The sequence below is a fragment of the Anabrus simplex genome, chromosome 8 (genome assembly GCF_040414725.1).
Source record: "Anabrus simplex isolate iqAnaSimp1 chromosome 8, ASM4041472v1, whole genome shotgun sequence".
In the NCBI taxonomy this organism is placed as follows: Eukaryota; Metazoa; Arthropoda; class Insecta; order Orthoptera; family Tettigoniidae; genus Anabrus; species Anabrus simplex.
This window is the reverse complement of record NC_090272.1, coordinates 247,055,343-247,075,278: the sequence shown is the minus strand read 5'-3', so window position 1 is coordinate 247,075,278 and position 19,936 is coordinate 247,055,343. Positions and strand designations below refer to the sequence as shown.

General features: G+C 38.6%; 1 protein-coding gene across 6 annotated transcripts in view; it reads right to left on the bottom strand.

Moving 5' to 3' along the window:
• LOC136879064 (gastrula zinc finger protein XlCGF49.1) overlaps window positions 1-19,936 on the bottom strand; it is a 253,540-nt gene that overhangs the window by 51,772 nt on the left and 181,832 nt on the right. For 4 of the 6 annotated variants that reach the window (XM_067152811.2, XM_067152810.2, XM_068228942.1 and 1 more), the window contains exon 4: window positions 15,415-15,473. In XM_067152811.2, coding sequence (XP_067008912.1) covers window positions 15,415-15,473 — 59 coding nt within the window. Of the gene's footprint in view, window positions 1-4,429; window positions 6,111-7,744; window positions 8,768-15,414; window positions 15,474-19,936 lie in introns of those variants that run through there. The other 2 variants (XM_067152807.2, XM_067152812.2) reach the window with 2 other exon arrangements.

The window sequence follows — 19,936 nt, the reverse complement described above, 5'->3', positions numbered from 1 at the left end:
CTTTCCTTTATAAATTGGTATTATTATAGATTCCTTCCATTCCTTTGGTATTACACTATTCTTTATGACATAGTCAAAGAGAAATTTTAAATAAGGCACTATATACCACCCCATTGTTTTTAATACCTCCCCAGTAATTTGATCACTTCCTGTTGCTTTTCCTTGCTGAAGCAGTTGGATTTCTCTGAAATTATCTTTATTTGTGAATGAGAAGCTTCTTGTTTCCCTATGTGTCTCTCCCTCTCTATCTTCTGTTATGGTTTCCAAGTCCTGACAATCTTCTACTGAATCTCTGAATTCCCTACTGAAGAGGTTTGCTTTCTCAGTATCTGTTAAATAGTGTTCACCCCCTTCTCCCACCATTGTAGGAATTTGGATTCCTTTCCCTTTTTGATTCCTAATATATGAATACAGCTTTTTCCATTTCCCTTTGTGGTCATTACCCTCTTGAAGAATGCCATTCATATAATTCTCTTTTGCTTCCTTTTTCACTCTATTCAGTTCCCTCATTAGCTGTTTTCTAGTTTCTCTATTCTCCCTACCCTCTTTGATTTTCCTGTTTACTATTCTACATTTTCTTTTTAATTTTCTTATTTCCCTTGTATAATAAACAGGGTCTGAGGTCATTTTACCCTTCTTAACAGGTACAAATCTCTTCTCTCCTTCCCAAATGATTCCTTTAAATTTAGCCCGAAGTGTATCCACATTACTCCCTTCACTTATCCAACAACTGAATTGTGATATAAGGTAAGTCCCGAATTCATCAACTTTAGTTTTTCTGTATAATTTCTTGTCTTGTGTGACCCTCTTATTAAGCCTTTTTGGTACCAGTCCTACATCCATTATTACAGCCTTATGGTCACCTATTCCTTCAATTACTTCACCAAGAATACATCTAGTAAGTTATTGAGACGAGTCGGTTCTTGTACTACTTGTGTAAATCCTCCCTCCCAAATTAACTTATTTGCCAGTTTCTGTTCATGGGCTTCACTTGCAGCTCCATTCCATTCAACTTCAGGCAAGTTTAGATCTCCCCCAATTATTACCATATCATTATTATTGTTTTTATGAGTATAATCTATTATTTTCTCAAATATTTCCATGTCTCTTTCCTCTCTTCCAGGCCTGTATGTTCCTATAATTCCCACCTCCTTTATATTATGACAAACTAATTTTATCCCTAATATTTCATCCCTTTCATCAGTAAACCATTCATGTGAACAATAAGTTTCCTTCACCAGAATAAACACCCCCCCCCCCTCCCATTTTATCTCCTCGGTCTCTACGATAGACTGTGCACCCTTCCGGAAATACTTCTCTATTACCCACCCCTTTTCTCAACCATGATTCTACTCCTATCACCACATCAGTCTCATAACATTCCATCAATGTACCGAATTTTAATTGTTTATTTACTACACTCTGACAGTTTACCAAGAGCAATCTCAGACCTCCTTCCTCCTTAAAACTTGACTGTTGCAATTGGGTAACGTTTGACTCATGAGTTGAGAACGTCCCTGGAACCCAGATCCTTGTACATAGATCTTGATTTAAGGGTCTGGGTGTTCTGGCAAGTTTCCCTGTATGTGCCAGTTTAGTGGTATGGGTTTTCTTAAGTACAGATTAGTTTGCAAATCTCTGTTGATAATTGTAGCAATTTGTCTACAGAGATTTGCTTTTCCATTACCATTCAGATGTAACCCATGCCTAGTGAACATTTGCCTGCCAAGACCTAAAGTATCTACTACATAGACATTTCTAAAACTCTTACATAATCTCTTGATTTTTATATTTACATCATGTACAGCTTTGTTCACACATGAGTCCTCTAAAAGATCATACCTAGGTGGCACATTAACTACAATTACTTTTGAGTCAAGTAGTTTGGAAATCTTACCTCTGAGAGTCGTAATTAGTTCCTCACCTTCATTTGCAGCAATGTCATTTGTACCACTCACAATTACCACATAATTGTCCTTCTCTAACACAAGATCACAACTTGAAAGGACGTCTTCAGTTTTGGCACCTGGTTTTATTAGTCCTAAAACCTCAGTTTCTGGATTCTGCAGCTCATCCTTGATGCCTTCTGCCATACCCCGCCCTTGACTGTCTGCGTAGAGGTGAATCTTTGGCATCTTGACTTTCGGTTGGTTTTCTTCTTCTGTAGGTTACCTCCACTGGATTTAAAATTATTTGGAAAACTTGGTGTGTCTTCTTCTGAAACTTGCTGTCTATTTTGGCACTGCAAAGAGTTTTTTCCCGGTTTTAAGTTGTACGTAGTTTCTCCCATATGTTTAACATTAGGCCTAAAATGGCTACGCGTCACTTCTGTCCACGGCGATCTTTCTTCTCCAATGTCTTCTTTATCTTCCAGTTTCTTTATTCTGTCCTTTAAGCTTTCATTTTCATGTTTCAGAGCGCATAAGTCTTCTTGTAGCACTCCTAAAATCTTAATTATAGTTTCGTATGCCTCTCTTTCTTGTTGTACTGCCTCACTATCGGTTTGTTTACACTCGGGACACAGCCACTCACTTTCTTCAATATCAGTCCTATTTACAATATTTGCACAACGAAAATGGTACCATTCATCACACTTACAACACAGAATCCCATTTTTAACTATTCTTCTGCATTTGCCACATTTTTCACTGCATTTTACACCATTATCTACTACGGATATCACAGACTCACACACAGTAGTCACCATCTTACTTCCTTTAGATAGTGTAAGAATACACATGGAATGATTTATTCACAGAGTAAAATTATGCAACATTTTACAGAAATTACCAACTGAACTTCTTCAGTGTGTCAATGACATAATTCTCTAGCCAATCTACACCCACCTATCATACAATGACATGCTAAACGTTAAAGAATGGTGTCAAAATATTGTTACTTACAACGAAATATGGCTCACAGAGTTTGGGTAAGTAATATGAAAAGTACAATACTTGAACATCAGAGAGACAGTTCTGAACAAAACTTACATAATTTTCAATTATAATATCCGGCTGTTGAGCCTTACTATATAAAATACATAAATGACATACCTTAAGACTGTTAAATACATAAGAAATTGGCAGAGTGTATAGTAGCTATGAGTTGTTTTTAATATTAACTTTCCCCTTCCATCCCTCTGAAGATAATTTCCTTGATGTCACTCTTATTCTCCACAATCATAATGGTTCTTACATAATGGACACTACACTTCTAACACAGCTACTGTGATTTTGTCTTTAGTCACAACTGCATCAGGACTTCCACATGGCCAAGGATTCATCTTATGCACAATTACTCCACAACAATTAACTTTCAATCCAAATGACTGTTGGTAAGCTCTGACAGCAGCTGCTTCCATCACTAATCCATACCCCTTACTTTCCAAAGCAACTCCTTTCAGTGAAGTTGCTTTTCAAAATGATGTAGCTAAGGTTTCAAACTGATGTCTTCTGCTTTGAATTCTTCAAGACTTGCTGTTTGCTGATATTCTGAGGTATGTTTCACGAAATTATCTGGGTTCCTTAATCGTTGCAGTGTATTAACTACAATTTCTAATATTCCTTTATCAGTGACCACAGTTTAATGGTGAAAAATAAGATTGCTTTCTGTTCAGGGAAAATGTGTTTGGTTCTCTTACTTCAGCATTATGGGAAACCTGATATTCCAGCATGCTCATACAAATAAACTGACATTGATTTAGGACTGCATTTTCTGCATTAAGTAATAGATGATTTTCCAACTTCTGAAGGTCACAATCAATCTCTGAATACTTTTCTGGTAACAAGGAATGTTTCTAATAGAATTGTACTTCAATTCAAAGGGAAGGAGAGCTTCGTGTAATGTTTTTCTTGGAAAAGTTGATGAAGTAAATGACAGCTGCAATATGTTTACATGCTCTTCCAAGCGCTGCAGGACACCGACATTCACTACTGACCACATTTTGGCTTTAACACTTTCACGGTCAATGATGATAGGTGCATCCTGACTCTACTTCCATTTAATGCCTATAATGACACACATGTGTCACACTCCGCACCAAATATTAAAGTTCATATTTCTCCTAGTACCTATATAAACAAATGGAGCAGTTGTTGAATATGTGTTCCATTTTCGCATCAGATTAATTGTTAGTTGTTATCTCTACAGACATTAGAATTTCTGTCATGCCAATAGAAAATAGCGTGGTTGCAGGACTATATGAGTGCAAGAAACACCATCTCCTAGGCTCCAAAAATCTATCACATCAGCTACTGGAACATATTTTTCCAGTAAAAATTGTGGCTAATAAGGAGAATGGGTGTAAATTGTTAAAAGCAAGTGTCCAGGACAACCAGGCTAGTGCCTTGAGCAATGTTTTAGGGAATTTCAAATAAAACAGAACTGTTGCCTGTTTGTTGCAGGTATGTAGACATGGCAATAATAATAGGGATTATATTCACAGTATTTTTGTGAGAAATGTTTTAAAAGTTACATGTTTTACAAAAGTTATTGAATTTCTACAATCAAACAAAATATTTTCCTACATTCTACTTCATTACTTGTCATGCTGCATGCACTGTGTCAAACAGCACCAGAGGCGAGCTCATCAGTAGTGCTCTGTGTGTGTCATGGCTCATATGCACAGATATATTATTGAAATATTTCAGTTGATAATCAAAAAGTGCTTAATGCTGCAGAGAAACAGCATTAAGAAAAAAAATAAGTTAGAGAATAAAGGTTATGATATCCGAGTTGCCACAGATGTGTTAAAATAAATAGAACAGAAGTATGAATACATGTTTTTGGACTCTTATTATAATTGTCCGACTCGTTGGCTGAATGGTCAGCGTACTGGCCTTTGGTTGAGAGGGTCCCGGGTTTGATTTCCGGCCGGGTCGGGGATTTTAACCTTCATTGGTTAATTCCAATGGCCCGGGGACTGGGTGTTTGTGCTGTCCCCAACATCCCTGCAACTCACACACCACACATAACACTATCCTCCACCACAATAACACGCAGTTACCTACACATGGCAGATGCCGCCCACCCTCATCGGAGGGTGCTTTACAATGGCTGCACTCGGCTAGTAATAGCCACACGAAATTATTATTATTATAATTAAACTCATAGGATACTACAGAATTCGTTAATTAGGAAGACTACCAGTATTACAATTATACTAGGGTACTAATGGTATCCTTTTCATCAATGATAATTAGAAGAAGAGTTTCCTTAGCTCTATTAATACTTTGTAAGGTGGGAAAGTAACAGACATCAGTTTCACACTTTCTGTTAAAATCAAACTAGTATATTCTCTCTCAACATCTATTACATGATTCACAAGCACAGTAATGCACTGGTATTCCACTTATTGCAAAAACGTTTTGATAAATTGTAATATACTTCTTGGCTGGAATGATAATACCCATACATTGTAGCCAACTCACAACTGAAGCACTTCCTATACATCTGCTGAGAATAGTTTAAAACACCGACACTAGTAGTACTTACACGGTGCTTATACGGCACAAAAAGATTATTTAAAGTTCATGTATTGCTGAATGCATTTCCACAAATCGAGTAAGGGTGCAAGGTCAACTTTCAAGTGTTTTTTCTCATGTCTTTGTAAGTGCGACAACCTTCTAAAACTAGTTCCACAAACCAAACAACGGAAAGGTTTGCTATCTGTATGAATAATTTCATGATACCTTAAGTGTGATGACTTCTTAAATGTGTTTCCACAGACAGAACAGGAGAAAGGCCTAATTTTGGTGTGTGTCTTCTCATGGAGTCTCAAGTGTGAAGTGCTTATAAAAGCACTTTTACAAGTCAAACATACGAATGGTTTCTTCTTTGAATGGCTAAACAGGTGGGCCTTTAAATTGTCTTGTCGGATGAAGGACCTGTCACAAAGATGACATTGCAATGGCTTCATTGTTGAGTGAGTTAGCAAGTGTGCTTTTAGATTTTCTTTTCATACAAATAATCCATTGCACATTGCACAGGAGTATTGCTTCTCTCCTGTGTGAGATACCATATGGCTTTTCAGATGACTGCTTCGCTTGAATGTCTTACAGCATCTATCACATGAACGTAATTTTCCGGTCAACAATGCAGCATTGTCCAAACTGAAAAATACACACAACTTCTTACCGGTGCTCAGAACACAATCAACTATTATATTCATGAAAAACAATCAATATATTTTCGATCGCATTTTAACATTATTTCATTATATGTTTAAAATTTTCCAGCAAAAGTTAAGGTTATGGCATTATTTCAATGTAACATCAGACATTGCTACTTCCTCTCTCTGAGTTTCAAATCCAGGTGGAATCACAAAATGTGGTAAGGTCCATAAATATTTTTACTCCTTATTCAAATACAATCTCTGAACAGAGCTGTGGCAAATGTGTTTATAGAGGCTTCAATAATACAAAACAATTAAGTTGGCTCCGATCATGCAGCCGATAACCATCATTGATTGAAAATGGTACTTCAATTCAAAGAAATAGTTAGTAAGCTCATAAATGCACTTTTTAACTGCATGAAATTTCTCAGCTTGGCTTTAAGGGATCTCAAATCTTATAGCAGAATCAATTATGTATCCATGAAGAGTGTTTGTACTACAAAGAAAGAAATCCGCCTGACATTGCCGCAAAAAGTAGAGAACGCATGCTCCTCTTCATAGATGTGGTATTGCTTCACCTACAAGGTACATGCAATGGCTGATCTGCACTGAGATCACGTGAGTTTGTCACGAGTGCACCATAATCACAAAATCTCAGAAAAGAAACAAAGGTCTCAAACTCCTTGGGCCAAGCTGAGAATGATTGGTTTTATGAAATCCCCCTGGTATATTCCAAACAACTGATACATTCATGGTCATTTTAAAAGTTTCTCACTATTCATTACATAATAGCCTGAGATGATCCAAGATACATTTATTTGCTTGGCTAGAAGCACACTTTTTTGTTTAAGCTTTAGACAAGCAGACCAACTTGCAATTGTCTAAAAACCCACTGATCTCAAGATGCTGGGCTTTATGGGCAACTGTTGATGTATCTAATAGATTTTATGAACTTTTTGTCAAGATATTCTCACAATGCAGCAGCACAATATTCCAAAAGAAATCCTTTCTCATGTAAGTAGATGCAGATTGGAAGGTCTGCAACAGTATGTGTGATCAACTGAAGCCACAGCAAGCCCATTTATGCTTCATCGTGGGTTGTCTTACAATTGTGATTCATTATTACTTCTGGAGGTTCAGCAAAAGAAGAATGAAATTCACCTTAAATTCATGGCAGTCATGATGTCAACAAGCATGCAATGAGACACATCAGCTAGTTTGTGGTCCATATTTCTTACCACAAGATCTGCATAACAAAAGTGTGCCATTTAGTATTTATTAACTATATAAAAGAAAATGCTCTTGTATGCAATTTTACTATTATTAAAAGTACTGAAAAAAGAATTTTAGAATTTCTACTCACAGAAAGGGTGTAAGTTGTGACAAGATAACCATAGAACTGCAGGTATTTATTTTAGTTTGCATTTTAAATTTATCTTTATGTTAGATGCTGAAAGCTAAGATTGATGTCAATAGGCTGCATTTTTAATATACTTTAATTTGCTTTTCTGTACTATATTTTCACATTGTTGTGTGCTGGTGGAGTAAATAAATGGAGATAATCACTTATAGCATTAAACTTCTAAAATTTATTATTTAGCTACTTAATCCTACAAACTAACCCCACAAGCATACCAGGACCACAATGTACAGAACATGCAATTACACGGTTTGTGCTTTCTCCCAGTTTTCAGTGTTCAGTCACATTAATTCACACTCAATCCTCGCACACTTACACTTAGAGCCTCATTTAGTCTCTCACTGCTGCTTTCACAGTCCTCAGGATGATGTACGCTGCCTGTACTCACAGTCCCATGCCGATACTCTGTGATCTCTCCCATGCTGCAGAGACACAATGCTCCCTCACAGCAGCTGGTCCCAGAGATTCAACTTCATGGTCACAGACATGAAATGAACATTCAGTTCCACGGACTGTACAGCATCTCTCCACTTCAACTGGATGGAACTGAACTTTAGGCAAGTCTTACGTGTCACGCAGCCCTTGAGTTCATTAGTTCTCATTCTTTCTGCACCGCTCAAAACCACCAGCAATGTAGCAAGGTCTCTCTCGATTGGCTCACTATGAGGCTTCAGTGCTGTACCTTTACTCATGGCAGGGCTGCACAATATGGCGAACATAACACAATACGTTAAAAATGAAATTATTATTCTTGTAACTTCTACTTTTGAAGTAGTAATTTTTCAGGTACAGCTTTTACTTGTTGAAGATTTTACTTAACAATAAAAAAAGAATGCCTTCATTATAAATAGGGTGGAAGATATGATAAGCCAAGCAGGTAACTATGTTTGAAAAATCAGGTTTTGGAAATTAGCCATAAGACTTTAGTGTACTTTATGCTTTCTTGCTATCTTCCCGTACTTTTCTTCATATCTTCTTCTAGCCTTACAGTCTGATATGACTTATTTCATGGATAGTTCTTTTTGTTTGCTACACAGTTCTTCTTTACGACATCAACATTTCTTTCCCAAGTTTTATTTTCACAGAATAATGAGTGCGGGAGGGCAATAACAAGAAGCAACTGTAAGGAACTGTGAAGCATGGGTTAGCAACCTCTGGTCCGCAAGCTAGGTCTTCCTTTGCTTCCATTTACTTGTGCAGGGTTCCTCACTTTCATCTTTGGTATTTGGTCAGCTCTTGCCATTACATGAAATAGATTAAAATATTAGTGGACCTTCAGACATGATGGAACACAAGAATACTTGATAGCTCATAGGTGAGAGACAAACCCACATGTCTCAGCAAATAAGCCTCCTAGGAAAAAAATGGTTTGTGGCATTCAAGAGAGCACAGATTCATTGTACAGAAAAGCTATAACCATTCAACATAATTGCGATGCCACATTCCTCAAATATAAATTTATTTCTTAATTTATGAAATTAAAGGCATAAGAATAAATCACACAAACTTTTCCAGTTTCCAAACTTGCATCTGCTATTATCTAGCATCCACGTACAACTTGCCCTGATAAAGTATCCGAGTTGGTGACCATCATGGAGGAACTTTTCGTATTCAGTGTTGTCAAAACATTGATGTTGATCCATGGTCAGAGGTTTTCCCTACTGTAATTCATGCATTATGGTGTACATAAATTTGCCTTTTTTTGTTAATATCTCAAAATGTTGATCTTCACACAACCACTTTGGCATTTTGAGGCTTTGGATTACTATTCAGAAGAAGTCAACATAAATCTTTGGTGCTCACGACTAGATTTCACTGTACTGTGTGTATTCGGTAGAAAATATTTTCGCCCTTAACAAAATGTAGGAGAATACCCCAACTTCTTGTACATATTATAAATAATTAAACATTTTGTACTGCCTGTTCCAAACATTTCAAGAACGTAGGATGCTGGGTAACATATAAATACAGAAATGAAAACTAGAATTAGCAACGCAAGAAGAGTTTCAGCAAACTGCCCTTAATTAAGTTGATACAGGAGTCAAGATCAACATAAAACATATACATACCATTTGCTATGATATGCGATACTTTCTCACAATTCAGAAGATTTTCAATTCCTTTTGTCTGGATCAGGAGTCTCACCTTACAACAAACATTAAGAAAACTAAATTCATTGTGTTCAGAAAAACAAAAAAAATCCAAATGGTATTATTACCCCCGATGTAAACACCATTGTAAAGGTTCAAATTTCATGTACCAAGGTCTCCCATAAGTCCAACCCCTCGTTCACGTCACGGGAGATGGGCAACGTTAGAAGTAGGGGAATGCCTGTAAGGGTGAAGAACAGTGGGGACCTCGTGTGCCCCGGGACAGTTACAGTAGTTGTGAAGGCCTTACAGGAACTCTGAAAATAGCGGCTAATGGGGCCCTGGTGAAGCTACTGCCTTGTAGTATAGGGAGTTGGTTCTCCAAACACTAAAGGAAGAAACCCTGACAGAAAATCAGCACGCCTAGATGCTATAGATGGCAGCCCCTCCACTGAGTTTTGGGTGCTGTGGACTAATAACTTGCACACCTGAGATTCAAGTATTACAGAAACACATACAAAAGTAAACCCGACGGATATTTCAATGACAATTTTTGGAATGAAATCTCAAACTCGAATTGGTTTTTGGAATGTATGAACAATGTACAAAGCAGGGAAGTTGGAACAGATTTCAAAGGAAATGGGCCGCTATAAGATGATGGTGCTTGGACTGAGTGAAACATGATGGAATGGCTTTGGAGAGTATCAGTTGAGAGATGGCAAAACATTGTTATATTCAGGAAAGGAAGATGATGATGACCAGCAAAGCGGTGTGGGACTGTTGCTGACAAGAGAAGCACGACAATGCCTCCTTGACTGGAACCCTGTTTTAGACCGCATCATTACAGAACGGTTCAGTTCAAGACAAGAGTTAGAAATATTCATCTGGTACAGTGCTGCACCGAGCCCCTCCTTTACCGAGAACAATACACCAGCATAAACACACACATTGGGAGATTATGAGACGTAGATCGTGACTAGAAAAGGCCAGATAAAACAGCCTTGAACTGGAAATGACACTCGTTACCAATACAAATAAATAAGGGATTAATACTACTATCAATGAAATTCAAATTAAGATTAATGAGGGTTTATTGATATAATGAAATTAAAAACAGAAGCAAAGAAATAAAGCAAACACTTAAAAAAAAAAATTAACCAAAGGATACATACATGAGCAGAGTTTGTTGAGTTGATGTGGTGACATCATTACGTGAGTAAGACATTTTCAACTCCAAGATAAAATTACACTTACGATGGGCTCACCGCTTTAAAAGTAATCTCGTTTCATTATCTGAGAATACAAATATAATCCACACGGGACAATTAGATCGTTCCTTCCGCGAGGTCACAATCATCCTTCACATACGCATCTTTCAACTCTACCATCAACACAACAATTACCCTACAACGATAAGCTCCCACACATCATGGAGAAGAACAAGCCCCGAGCAGATAATACAAAGGAATGTAGGTATCATCATAGCACAGAGGAGGAACATCTCTGGACCAAAGAAACAATGATCAAAACCCAAAGAGAAACACAGGCAAGCGCATAGCCTAAATATAAGCCAAACAAACATGGCAGCATCGTGGGCAAGCCAGCGACCAAGGTAGCCACAAGCTAAAATAAATAACACCGCACCCCAAACAAACATAAGGTACAGAAACAAGATCAAAATTGAAAATTGAGCCGAGTGATACGCGATCCTTTCACTCCCCTCACTCGCCAACACACACCCAAACATCCAGACATTGCCGGTATCGGCAACAATATGAGCTCAACTCCAGTTAATGGTCAAAATCCAATTCAAATACTATGACTCTCACAGTCATCAACAAAGGTCTCATACATCTCGGAAGCAGCATGCACGGCTCAAACAATTCAGCAGTGGGATCAGGGAAGGACCCCATAGTCATACATAAACTCATCAGGTTACGCACCTCGTACGACACGAATGGAACTTCACGTCAACACGGGGGCATGCGTTCTTTTGACGGTGTAACACATTAGAATGCAGTGCACATAATTAAAATCAATCTGAGACCCAGCTACCAACATAACTCAATCAAAATTAAAACAAGCATGCAGCCCATTCACGCAGCAGAGCAGAAGGATGCGTATCAATCAGCTATGAGTAAAAGTGAAAAAAATCCAAGAGAGAATTGTAGAACCAATATTAAAACACGAATTACCATACCTGAAATATTAGCCGTCAAAATTAAAGGAAGGATGGTAGTACAGGCTAAGTTTGAAACAATTAAAAACCCATCTGTAGCTTAAAAATCCCACTCTGATCTGCAAGGGCTCCATTTTATATTCTTCTATCTATAAACAATGCAAAGATTCGATCCAAAGAGATATGACAACTATCTTGTCGGAAAGAATGATGTCCTGTGTTCACAACCGAGAGAGCTGCCCTCTCTAGTGCAATCTTGGAAATAGTTAAGTCAATCAATGAGAAGCCCGGAAAGGCCATTAGCAATGACAGAAAGGTAACTTTTATGAAGCTGCCATTTAAGCATGGCTCAGTGCTATGCACCAAGAGAAACAGCAGAGCCAGAAGAAAAGGACAAATTCAAAGATTAAGAGGAAAGAGATCAAAATGCAAATGGGTGATTTGAATGCCAAGATTGGGAATAAAAATGACGGGGTGGAAAGAGTTCTAGGGAAACACAGAGTGGGAGTTCAGAATGACAATGAAGAGCACTTTGTTGAATTCTACCTAAATAACCATTTGGTGATTGGTGGATCAATTTTTCCTCACAGGACATGTCACAAGATAACATGGATTTTGCCAGAATGGAGAACATAAAATCAAAATTATCACTTTGCAATCAGCCAGATGTGGAGATGATCCCTCTTAGACACTTGGATCAAAAGAGGTGCAGATTGTGGAAGCGACCACCACCTGGAAATAGCTGAAGTTAAACTGAAGATTGCTGCAGTAAACCGAAGAAATGAACAAAGTAGAAAGAGAAAATTCAACGTTGAAAAACTGAAAGATGCTGAAGTTAAAAAGGATTTTGTGATCAAGCTTGGATAACGCTTGACCTCGATAATGCAGAAGGAGGACCAAATGAAATGAGACAAAATGGAAAAGGATAAAATCAGCCTTCCTGAATACAAGTGAGGAGATATTGGGATTCAAGCAAAACAGAAGAAAGGAATGGATATCAGACAATACCTGGAAGAAGATAGAAGAAAGAAGAGAGATCAAAACAAAGCTAAATCATTGCAAAGATGAAACAAAGAAAAGAAGCTTGATAGAACAGTTCAGTGAAAGCAGCAAGAAATGATAGAAGAAATCAGGTAAATAGCCTAGCAGAGTAGGCACAGGAGGCAGCACTTAAAGGAGACTCAAAACAGCTTTACAACATTACAAAACAGCTATCTCAAAAGAAATTCAATCAACGCAGGCCAATAAAATCCAAGGAAGGTAAGAAGCTTACGAATAGTGAAGAACAAATGACAAGATGGAAAGATCATTTCAGAGAAGTGCTAAACAAAGTCATGGTACAAGAGGATCAAGGAGAGGTAGACTATCAAGAGGTTCCGGAATTGAGAGTGAATATCAACCTGCTGTCGAAGAGCGAGACAATGAAGTCACTTGCAAGGCAGGCAAAGCACCTGGAGTGTATGATATTGTGATGGAGGTGTTGAATGTAGACTATGAGTGGTCAGCTGAGATGCTATTGCCACTGTTCGAAAACATATGGAAGACGGAGACACTCCCAGAGGACTGGAAGAAGGGCATTTTGATAAAACTACCACAGAAGAGGGGAATTACACTCTTGACTATACCAAGTAAAGTTTTTTCGAGAATCATACTGAACCGATTGAGAGAACCATTGGAGGCCAAGATCTGGAAAGAACAGGCAGTTTTTAGAGAACACCGATCCTGTATAGATCACATAAATAGCTTACGAATTATAGTAGAACATTCTATGGAATATCAGTCTTCACTGTACTTGGCATTCGTTGACTTCGAAAGAGCTTTTGGTAGTGTACAGCGTCAAGCGATCTGGAGAGCGATGAAGGGGTATGGGGTTCCAATGAAAATCATCAACATGGTAAAAATGTCATACAGGGGTTACACCTGCCAAGTGGAACATGATGGAGACCTTTCAGAGCCCTTTCAAATAGAGTCGGGAGTGAGACAAGGGTGCCTGCTGTTGACATCAGATCAGGTCATGAGAAAAGTGGTTGAAGGGAAGCAGAGGGGAATACAATGGGGGATGATATATGTCTATCATCTCTCTTATTTAGATTTATGACTGAGAAAATGAAAGACCTTGAAACAGAAGCACAAAAGGTGGGACTCAAAATAAACATTGCCAGAAACATGAACCCACAGGTACTAGAGAATGAGATAGAGTGAGTTGACAACTTCTGTTTCCTAGGAAGTATTATTTCTAGAAGTGGAGGGGCAAATGAAGATGTCCAAAATAGGGTAAACAAGGCCAAAGGGGCCTTTGCCCAGCTCTGGCTGGTGTGGAAGTCCAGAGAATGGAGAACAAAGGCTAAATTGAGGATCTTTGAGACAAATGTGAAATCAGTGCTCTTCTATGGATGTGAGACATGGAAAACGACTGGAGAGATAACACGCAAGGTCAAGACTTCCATTAACAGATGTTTGAGAACCATCCTAGGAGTACGATGGCCAGATATTATATCAAACCAGGAATTGTGGAAGCATACCCAAAAATGCAAGGCTGAAATCCAGATAAAAGAACATTAATGGAAATGGATAGGTCACACATTGCGTAAAGGTCCTGACAGTATTCCAAAACAGGCTCTTGAATGGGGCCCACAAGGGGCTAGAAGAAGAGAGAGACCAAGGATAGCATGGCATCGAACAGTGGAAGCGGAGGTGGCGTCAGTTGGGAAGTCCTGAAAGAACATCAAAACTGTGGCAGCAAATCGAGTCAGACGGAGAGCTCTTGTATGTGCCCTATGCTCCACCCAGGAGTAATAGGAATTAAGTCAAGTAAGAAGTCATGTACCAAGGATGCTGTCTAACAAAAGAATGGGATCTGGACATAAAAATAAAAACAAGAATCAGCAATGCAAGAAGAGTTTCTCCGAAATTTGAATATCACATGTGAAACTGTGAAGTCAAGTTTGAAACTAGTTGGTTTAAGATAGTGTTATGTGTTAATGGTTACCTTATGGTAATGAATAGTGACTTTATTTTGCTGTTTGATTTACGTTGCACTGACACAGATATGTCTTATGGCGACGATGGGACAGGAAAGGCCTAGGAATGGGAAGGAAGCGGCCGTGGCCTCAATTAAGGTACAGCCCCAGCATTTGCCTGGTGTGAAAATGGGAAACCACGGAAAACCATCTTCAGAGCTTCCAACAGTGGGATTAGAACCCACTATCTCTCAGATGTGAGCTCACAGCTGCGCGCCCCTAACCGCACAGCCACTTTGCCTGGCGGTGACTTTATTAATGATTCAATTGCACACTTTTGAAAAGTGAATGTATCAAAGAGATATCACAGTAGACCACGTAATTTGTCAAGCCAGGAAAACAGGTGTTAACATTGAAAAATGTAGAAAGGAAAATCCTTTTAGTCACATTTCTAAAGTGGCAATTATAGCCTGATATAACTGATCAGAGAAAGCTTAGACACAAGGGAAAAGTGGACAAGGTGGATATGAGAGGAGAAGTTTATCCTGGATGACAAAGCTCTGATATCTGATCAACATCAATAATATGGCAATTCTGATACAGAAAATAGTCATTTCACCTTATTAACTATAATATCTACAGGGTCTACTTACTCATGAGATGAACCTCCAGTGTTGTCACACCCTTCATCATGAGCATCTCCCACGCCATCCTAAGAACAATAGAGAACATGTTTCTTTACAACTCATAAGGGAATGGTTTGGAATGGAAAAGACCTAGTGGCAGGACTTGGCAAGAAGAGAAATGGAATGGTTTCTAATCCTAAGGGAAGAACATACTTGGGTAGATATGGAGACCGTTCTTATGCCACATACAGGCAACAAGAGATGGTTAAATGATCATGATGACAACTCATATCTATTCATAACAATAACACACTCTTCCCCCGGAATGCATATATTAAGAAACGGCATTGCACTGGAAAATTTATGAGTTAACATGAATGGATGTAATTGCAACATACCACAATAATGTTGCCTGCTCAAGAAAAGTGTTGATCTCCGTGTTTAACACCAACATCTTTTTAAAAATGAAGTTCCCGGAACAAAATCTTTACTTGATTTTAACCATTGCCTCACTGGGGAGAAGCTGTAGCAATTTCTTCTTCTTCTCCTTTAATGACCACATAGGATCACTTTAGTCAGTCCATCGTTTAGGTATCTTTGAAGGGACTGTTCGGGCTTTGCGGTTCTCCCAGTACTTCTTCAGACGCTCCGATCTTCGTGCCCTTTCCTCAGTTGAAAATATGCGTGTTGTCAGTTTGTTTTATGTAAGGGTAAAGCGGAGGTTTGTATTCTTGAGTTTTGTATTCAATTTTATCTTATTTGTGGTGTCTTCTGTTGTAAGGCCTATTTCCTTCAGATCCTCTCTTACTTCTCTGATCCATTTATATCCTGTTGTGGTGTTTTTTGAGACGATATTGTGTTGTACTAGTTGTTTTAGAAGTCTCAAATCCTGCATCCTCATGATATGTCCGAAGAATCACAGTCTCCTCTTACGCATAGTATCTGTAATGGGTTGTAGCTCTTTGTACATGACTTTGTTAGGTATTAATTGCCACTGTCCATCTTTCTGGTGTATTTTTGTTGATGCAGGTTCTTCCAACAATCCTCCTCTCAATTTTCTGAAGTCTGTCAGTCTTTTCAATTTCATCATAAGAGATTGAATAATTAAATATTTGCAATTGATGAGACTAAATTGGACAATGTTATGTATCTCTTTTTTTTTTTTTTTTTGCTAGTTGCTTTACATCGCACCGACACAGATAGGTCTTATGGCGATGATGGAACAGGGAAGGTCTAGGAGTGGGAAGGAAGCGGCCGTGGCCTTAATTAAGGTACAGCCCCAGCATTTGCCGGGTATGAAAATGGGAAACCACGGAAAACCATTTCCAGGGCTGCCGACAGTGGGGTTCGAACCCACTATCTCCCGAATACTGGATACTGGCCGCACTTAAGCGACTTTAGCTAATGTTATGTATCAACGGGCTACATGACAATTTTCAAAAAAACAGTATTCTGGTACTATCTATCACCTAAAGAATCAATCTAACTGCTCGAATACTCGCAAAGCTCTGTTTGCATTTACGTAAGCACCACGATCATAATGTAGAATTTTAAGCTGTGCATCTTCAGTCTATCCACCTTATTCAAAGAATTGATTTGCCTGGTGGTATTTGACGTTCTGTAACACCCATACATAACAGGTATGTAGTACGTGTTATTGCTATAGGGCCTACAGTGCATTATCATTAGTGCATGTACCTTTTAAGTCCTGAGTTACCAGTTGACTGTTTGGTACCTCAGTGCTGAGTTTTTTTTTTTTCTATGTAAAATAATCTGTAGAAGCCTCAATTTTTAACTTATCAGTGGGGTGATTAGCTTAAAATGTTTATAAATGTTGGTTCATTATAAATCTAAAAGCAAATGGAAAATCCAACCCTTATATTCAATATCATTTTGAGAGAAAACAAAATAACACATCATATTTATACACAGGAAAGAGCCAAAAATAAAATGGTTTGCTAAACTAATACACGCGTACATAACAATACTTTCTAAACCTCAAATGTGGTGAGAGCTCATGTTTTCCACCGGTTGTTTGTGATACCAGGTGCACCAACTCCGCTGGCACTAATGTTTTAGAAAAATCAATGATTTTGGGGTTGTCATCAAACGCTACTTGGCTCCCAGAGTCTGTCACAGTTACTTGAAAACCTGATGGAGAAAAATCATCCGTCTGCCATGAAATTAGTGATGAAATAGCTTTTGAACTCAGTGTTTTTCTTCTTTCATTTAGAAGGAGGCTCTGTTTCTCTCTCTCAAAATATTTCCAGCACTCTCTGTACCACTCTCACTTTCAAAATCACTTAACAATTCACTGAAGTGATCATCTTCATCATCACTTTCTGCTGTGGTTAATAACTGAAAGATTCTTTGATCCGAAATGACACTGCTGTAAGACCAACTGTAGCTTGTTGTTCCGCCATGTTTGTTTAGATCATAGATGAATTCCGCAGACGTCTACAAAAAGCTCTGTAAGTTACTTCCCAAAGCTATAAACTGCGATCAATTAGTTCTACATAATGCCCAACAGACGGCAGAACATGCCAGAGAGATCGCATCGGCACTTGAGAGTGAACTGGAAAATTCAAAGAAATTACAGTTCTCGTGCACCGTCTATAGATGGGCATAGCACTGCTGGACCGGCCGCATCAACCCGTCTATAGGTGGGCGTAGCACTCATCGGGTTAATTATAAGTCTTCCTTGAAGTAGGTGTGCTAGCATAGGTGGTTCAAGTTGTACCGGGAAGGATGTCGGTTCGATTCATCATCAGAATTTACGAATTATACTAGTTCCTTTTTTTTCCCTGTTATTTGTTTTACGAGATCAACATTTATTTGCCTGTATGTTTTGTTTAAATTAAAATTGAAAAAATAGTAATAGGTATTGAAAACTGAATATTCTGTTGCTGCTAATAACAACAAAATCTAACATAGTGGCACTTTACTTGTTGTAGCATAACTGTTACGTAACCCTGAGCATCAACAGGTTAACAGCCAAGCTGCACACACTGCCGCACAAGGTCACATTTGTTTCCGCTTTGGACTGGGAATTCCATCTACTCAAACCACCACGCACAGTGCTTACTTACAAGACATTCAAGGACATTTGCACAATTCTATTAATGAACTCTTGCTAGTCACATTACATGGACTTGATGGAAGTTATCTGTTTCACCCTCTGCGCCAGTGCCGAAAAATTTTACTCAATCAATGAAAAGCACAATCGAACTACTACTCACAGAACCCACTAGAAACATTTGTATATTTGTATTCAGACATTTTAACGAATTCGTATACTTTTAAAAATAATAAGAGAAAAGTGCACAACGTGCATAGATGTTCTGCATATAGCAATTTAGTCGCTACAAAGTAGGGATACACGTCTCTGTTGACACCATAGCACGATACCGATCACACTGTTTATCGCACTGTTCACATACACACGATACTTCGTCCGGAGTGTGGAAACCCTTTTTCTTGCATACGCGATGGTGGAACCCGTGCACTGCGAATCGCGTCAGCGAGTGGTGCAGATTGTAGTCCACACCTTTCCAGCCTGTAGACATCATTGCTTCGGTCGAGTAGAATTCCAGCCATATCTCTTTTTTCTTGTTCTGAAGTTCTTCTAAGAGTTCCTGATATGCCTTTGTGGATGGTAGGGGCATTTTCTGTCTTAATTGTTCTATGAAGAAAGGTTCTCCGATGAGCTCATATGTTAGTCTAGAGGGAGTAAATTTTGATACACATAATAGTCTTTTAAGATATGTTGCTTTGATCTGCTCGATGTCTTTGAGATTTGATTTGGTGAGATGTGTCCATATTAATTCTAGTCCGTAAGTCACTATGGGCATTATCTTGATATTGAAGATCTTTATGGCAGTGGGTACAGAGAGTCGCACAGGAGCTGGATGTCACTGATGGCCATTATGGCTGCAGTTGCTCTATTCCTGATGTGCTTAGTGTAAGTCGTTCCAGTAGTCTGTAGTGTCATTCCGAGATAGTTAAATTCCTTTGCTATTTTGATTAGTTCTCGGTTTGGAGTGAAGAACAGTTGGTCTTTGGCCGTTATTTTCCCTCCCTTCCTAAATATCATATGGACTACCTTTTGCTTATTGATCTCTAGCTTATTCTTCTCTGCTCATAATGTTAGGCGATACACACATTCCTGTAGTACCTCGAGGTTTGATGAGCCTAGTGCCATGTCGTCCGCGTACACATACATAGTGACGTGTTCCTTTAGATTTCCGAAGCATTGGATAGCATCTGATGTTGCAAGATTGAACAGTAGTGGGCTGGCTGGATCACCCTGCAGAATTCCATTGGTCTGTGGTATCGGGGTCGAAGTTTGGATGTTGTCTTTGATGATAGCTCATTTAGTTGTAATATGTTGTCCAAGATGATCGTTAGATAATTGTCTTCCCTGATCCTACGTTTAAGCTTATCGATGATTATCTGACGGTCCAGTAGGTCGAAGGCCTTCTTATAGTCGATGAATATGATGTGAAGTTCCCTCTGTAATGCCTAAGTGCTTCCTTTATGTCATCCATTA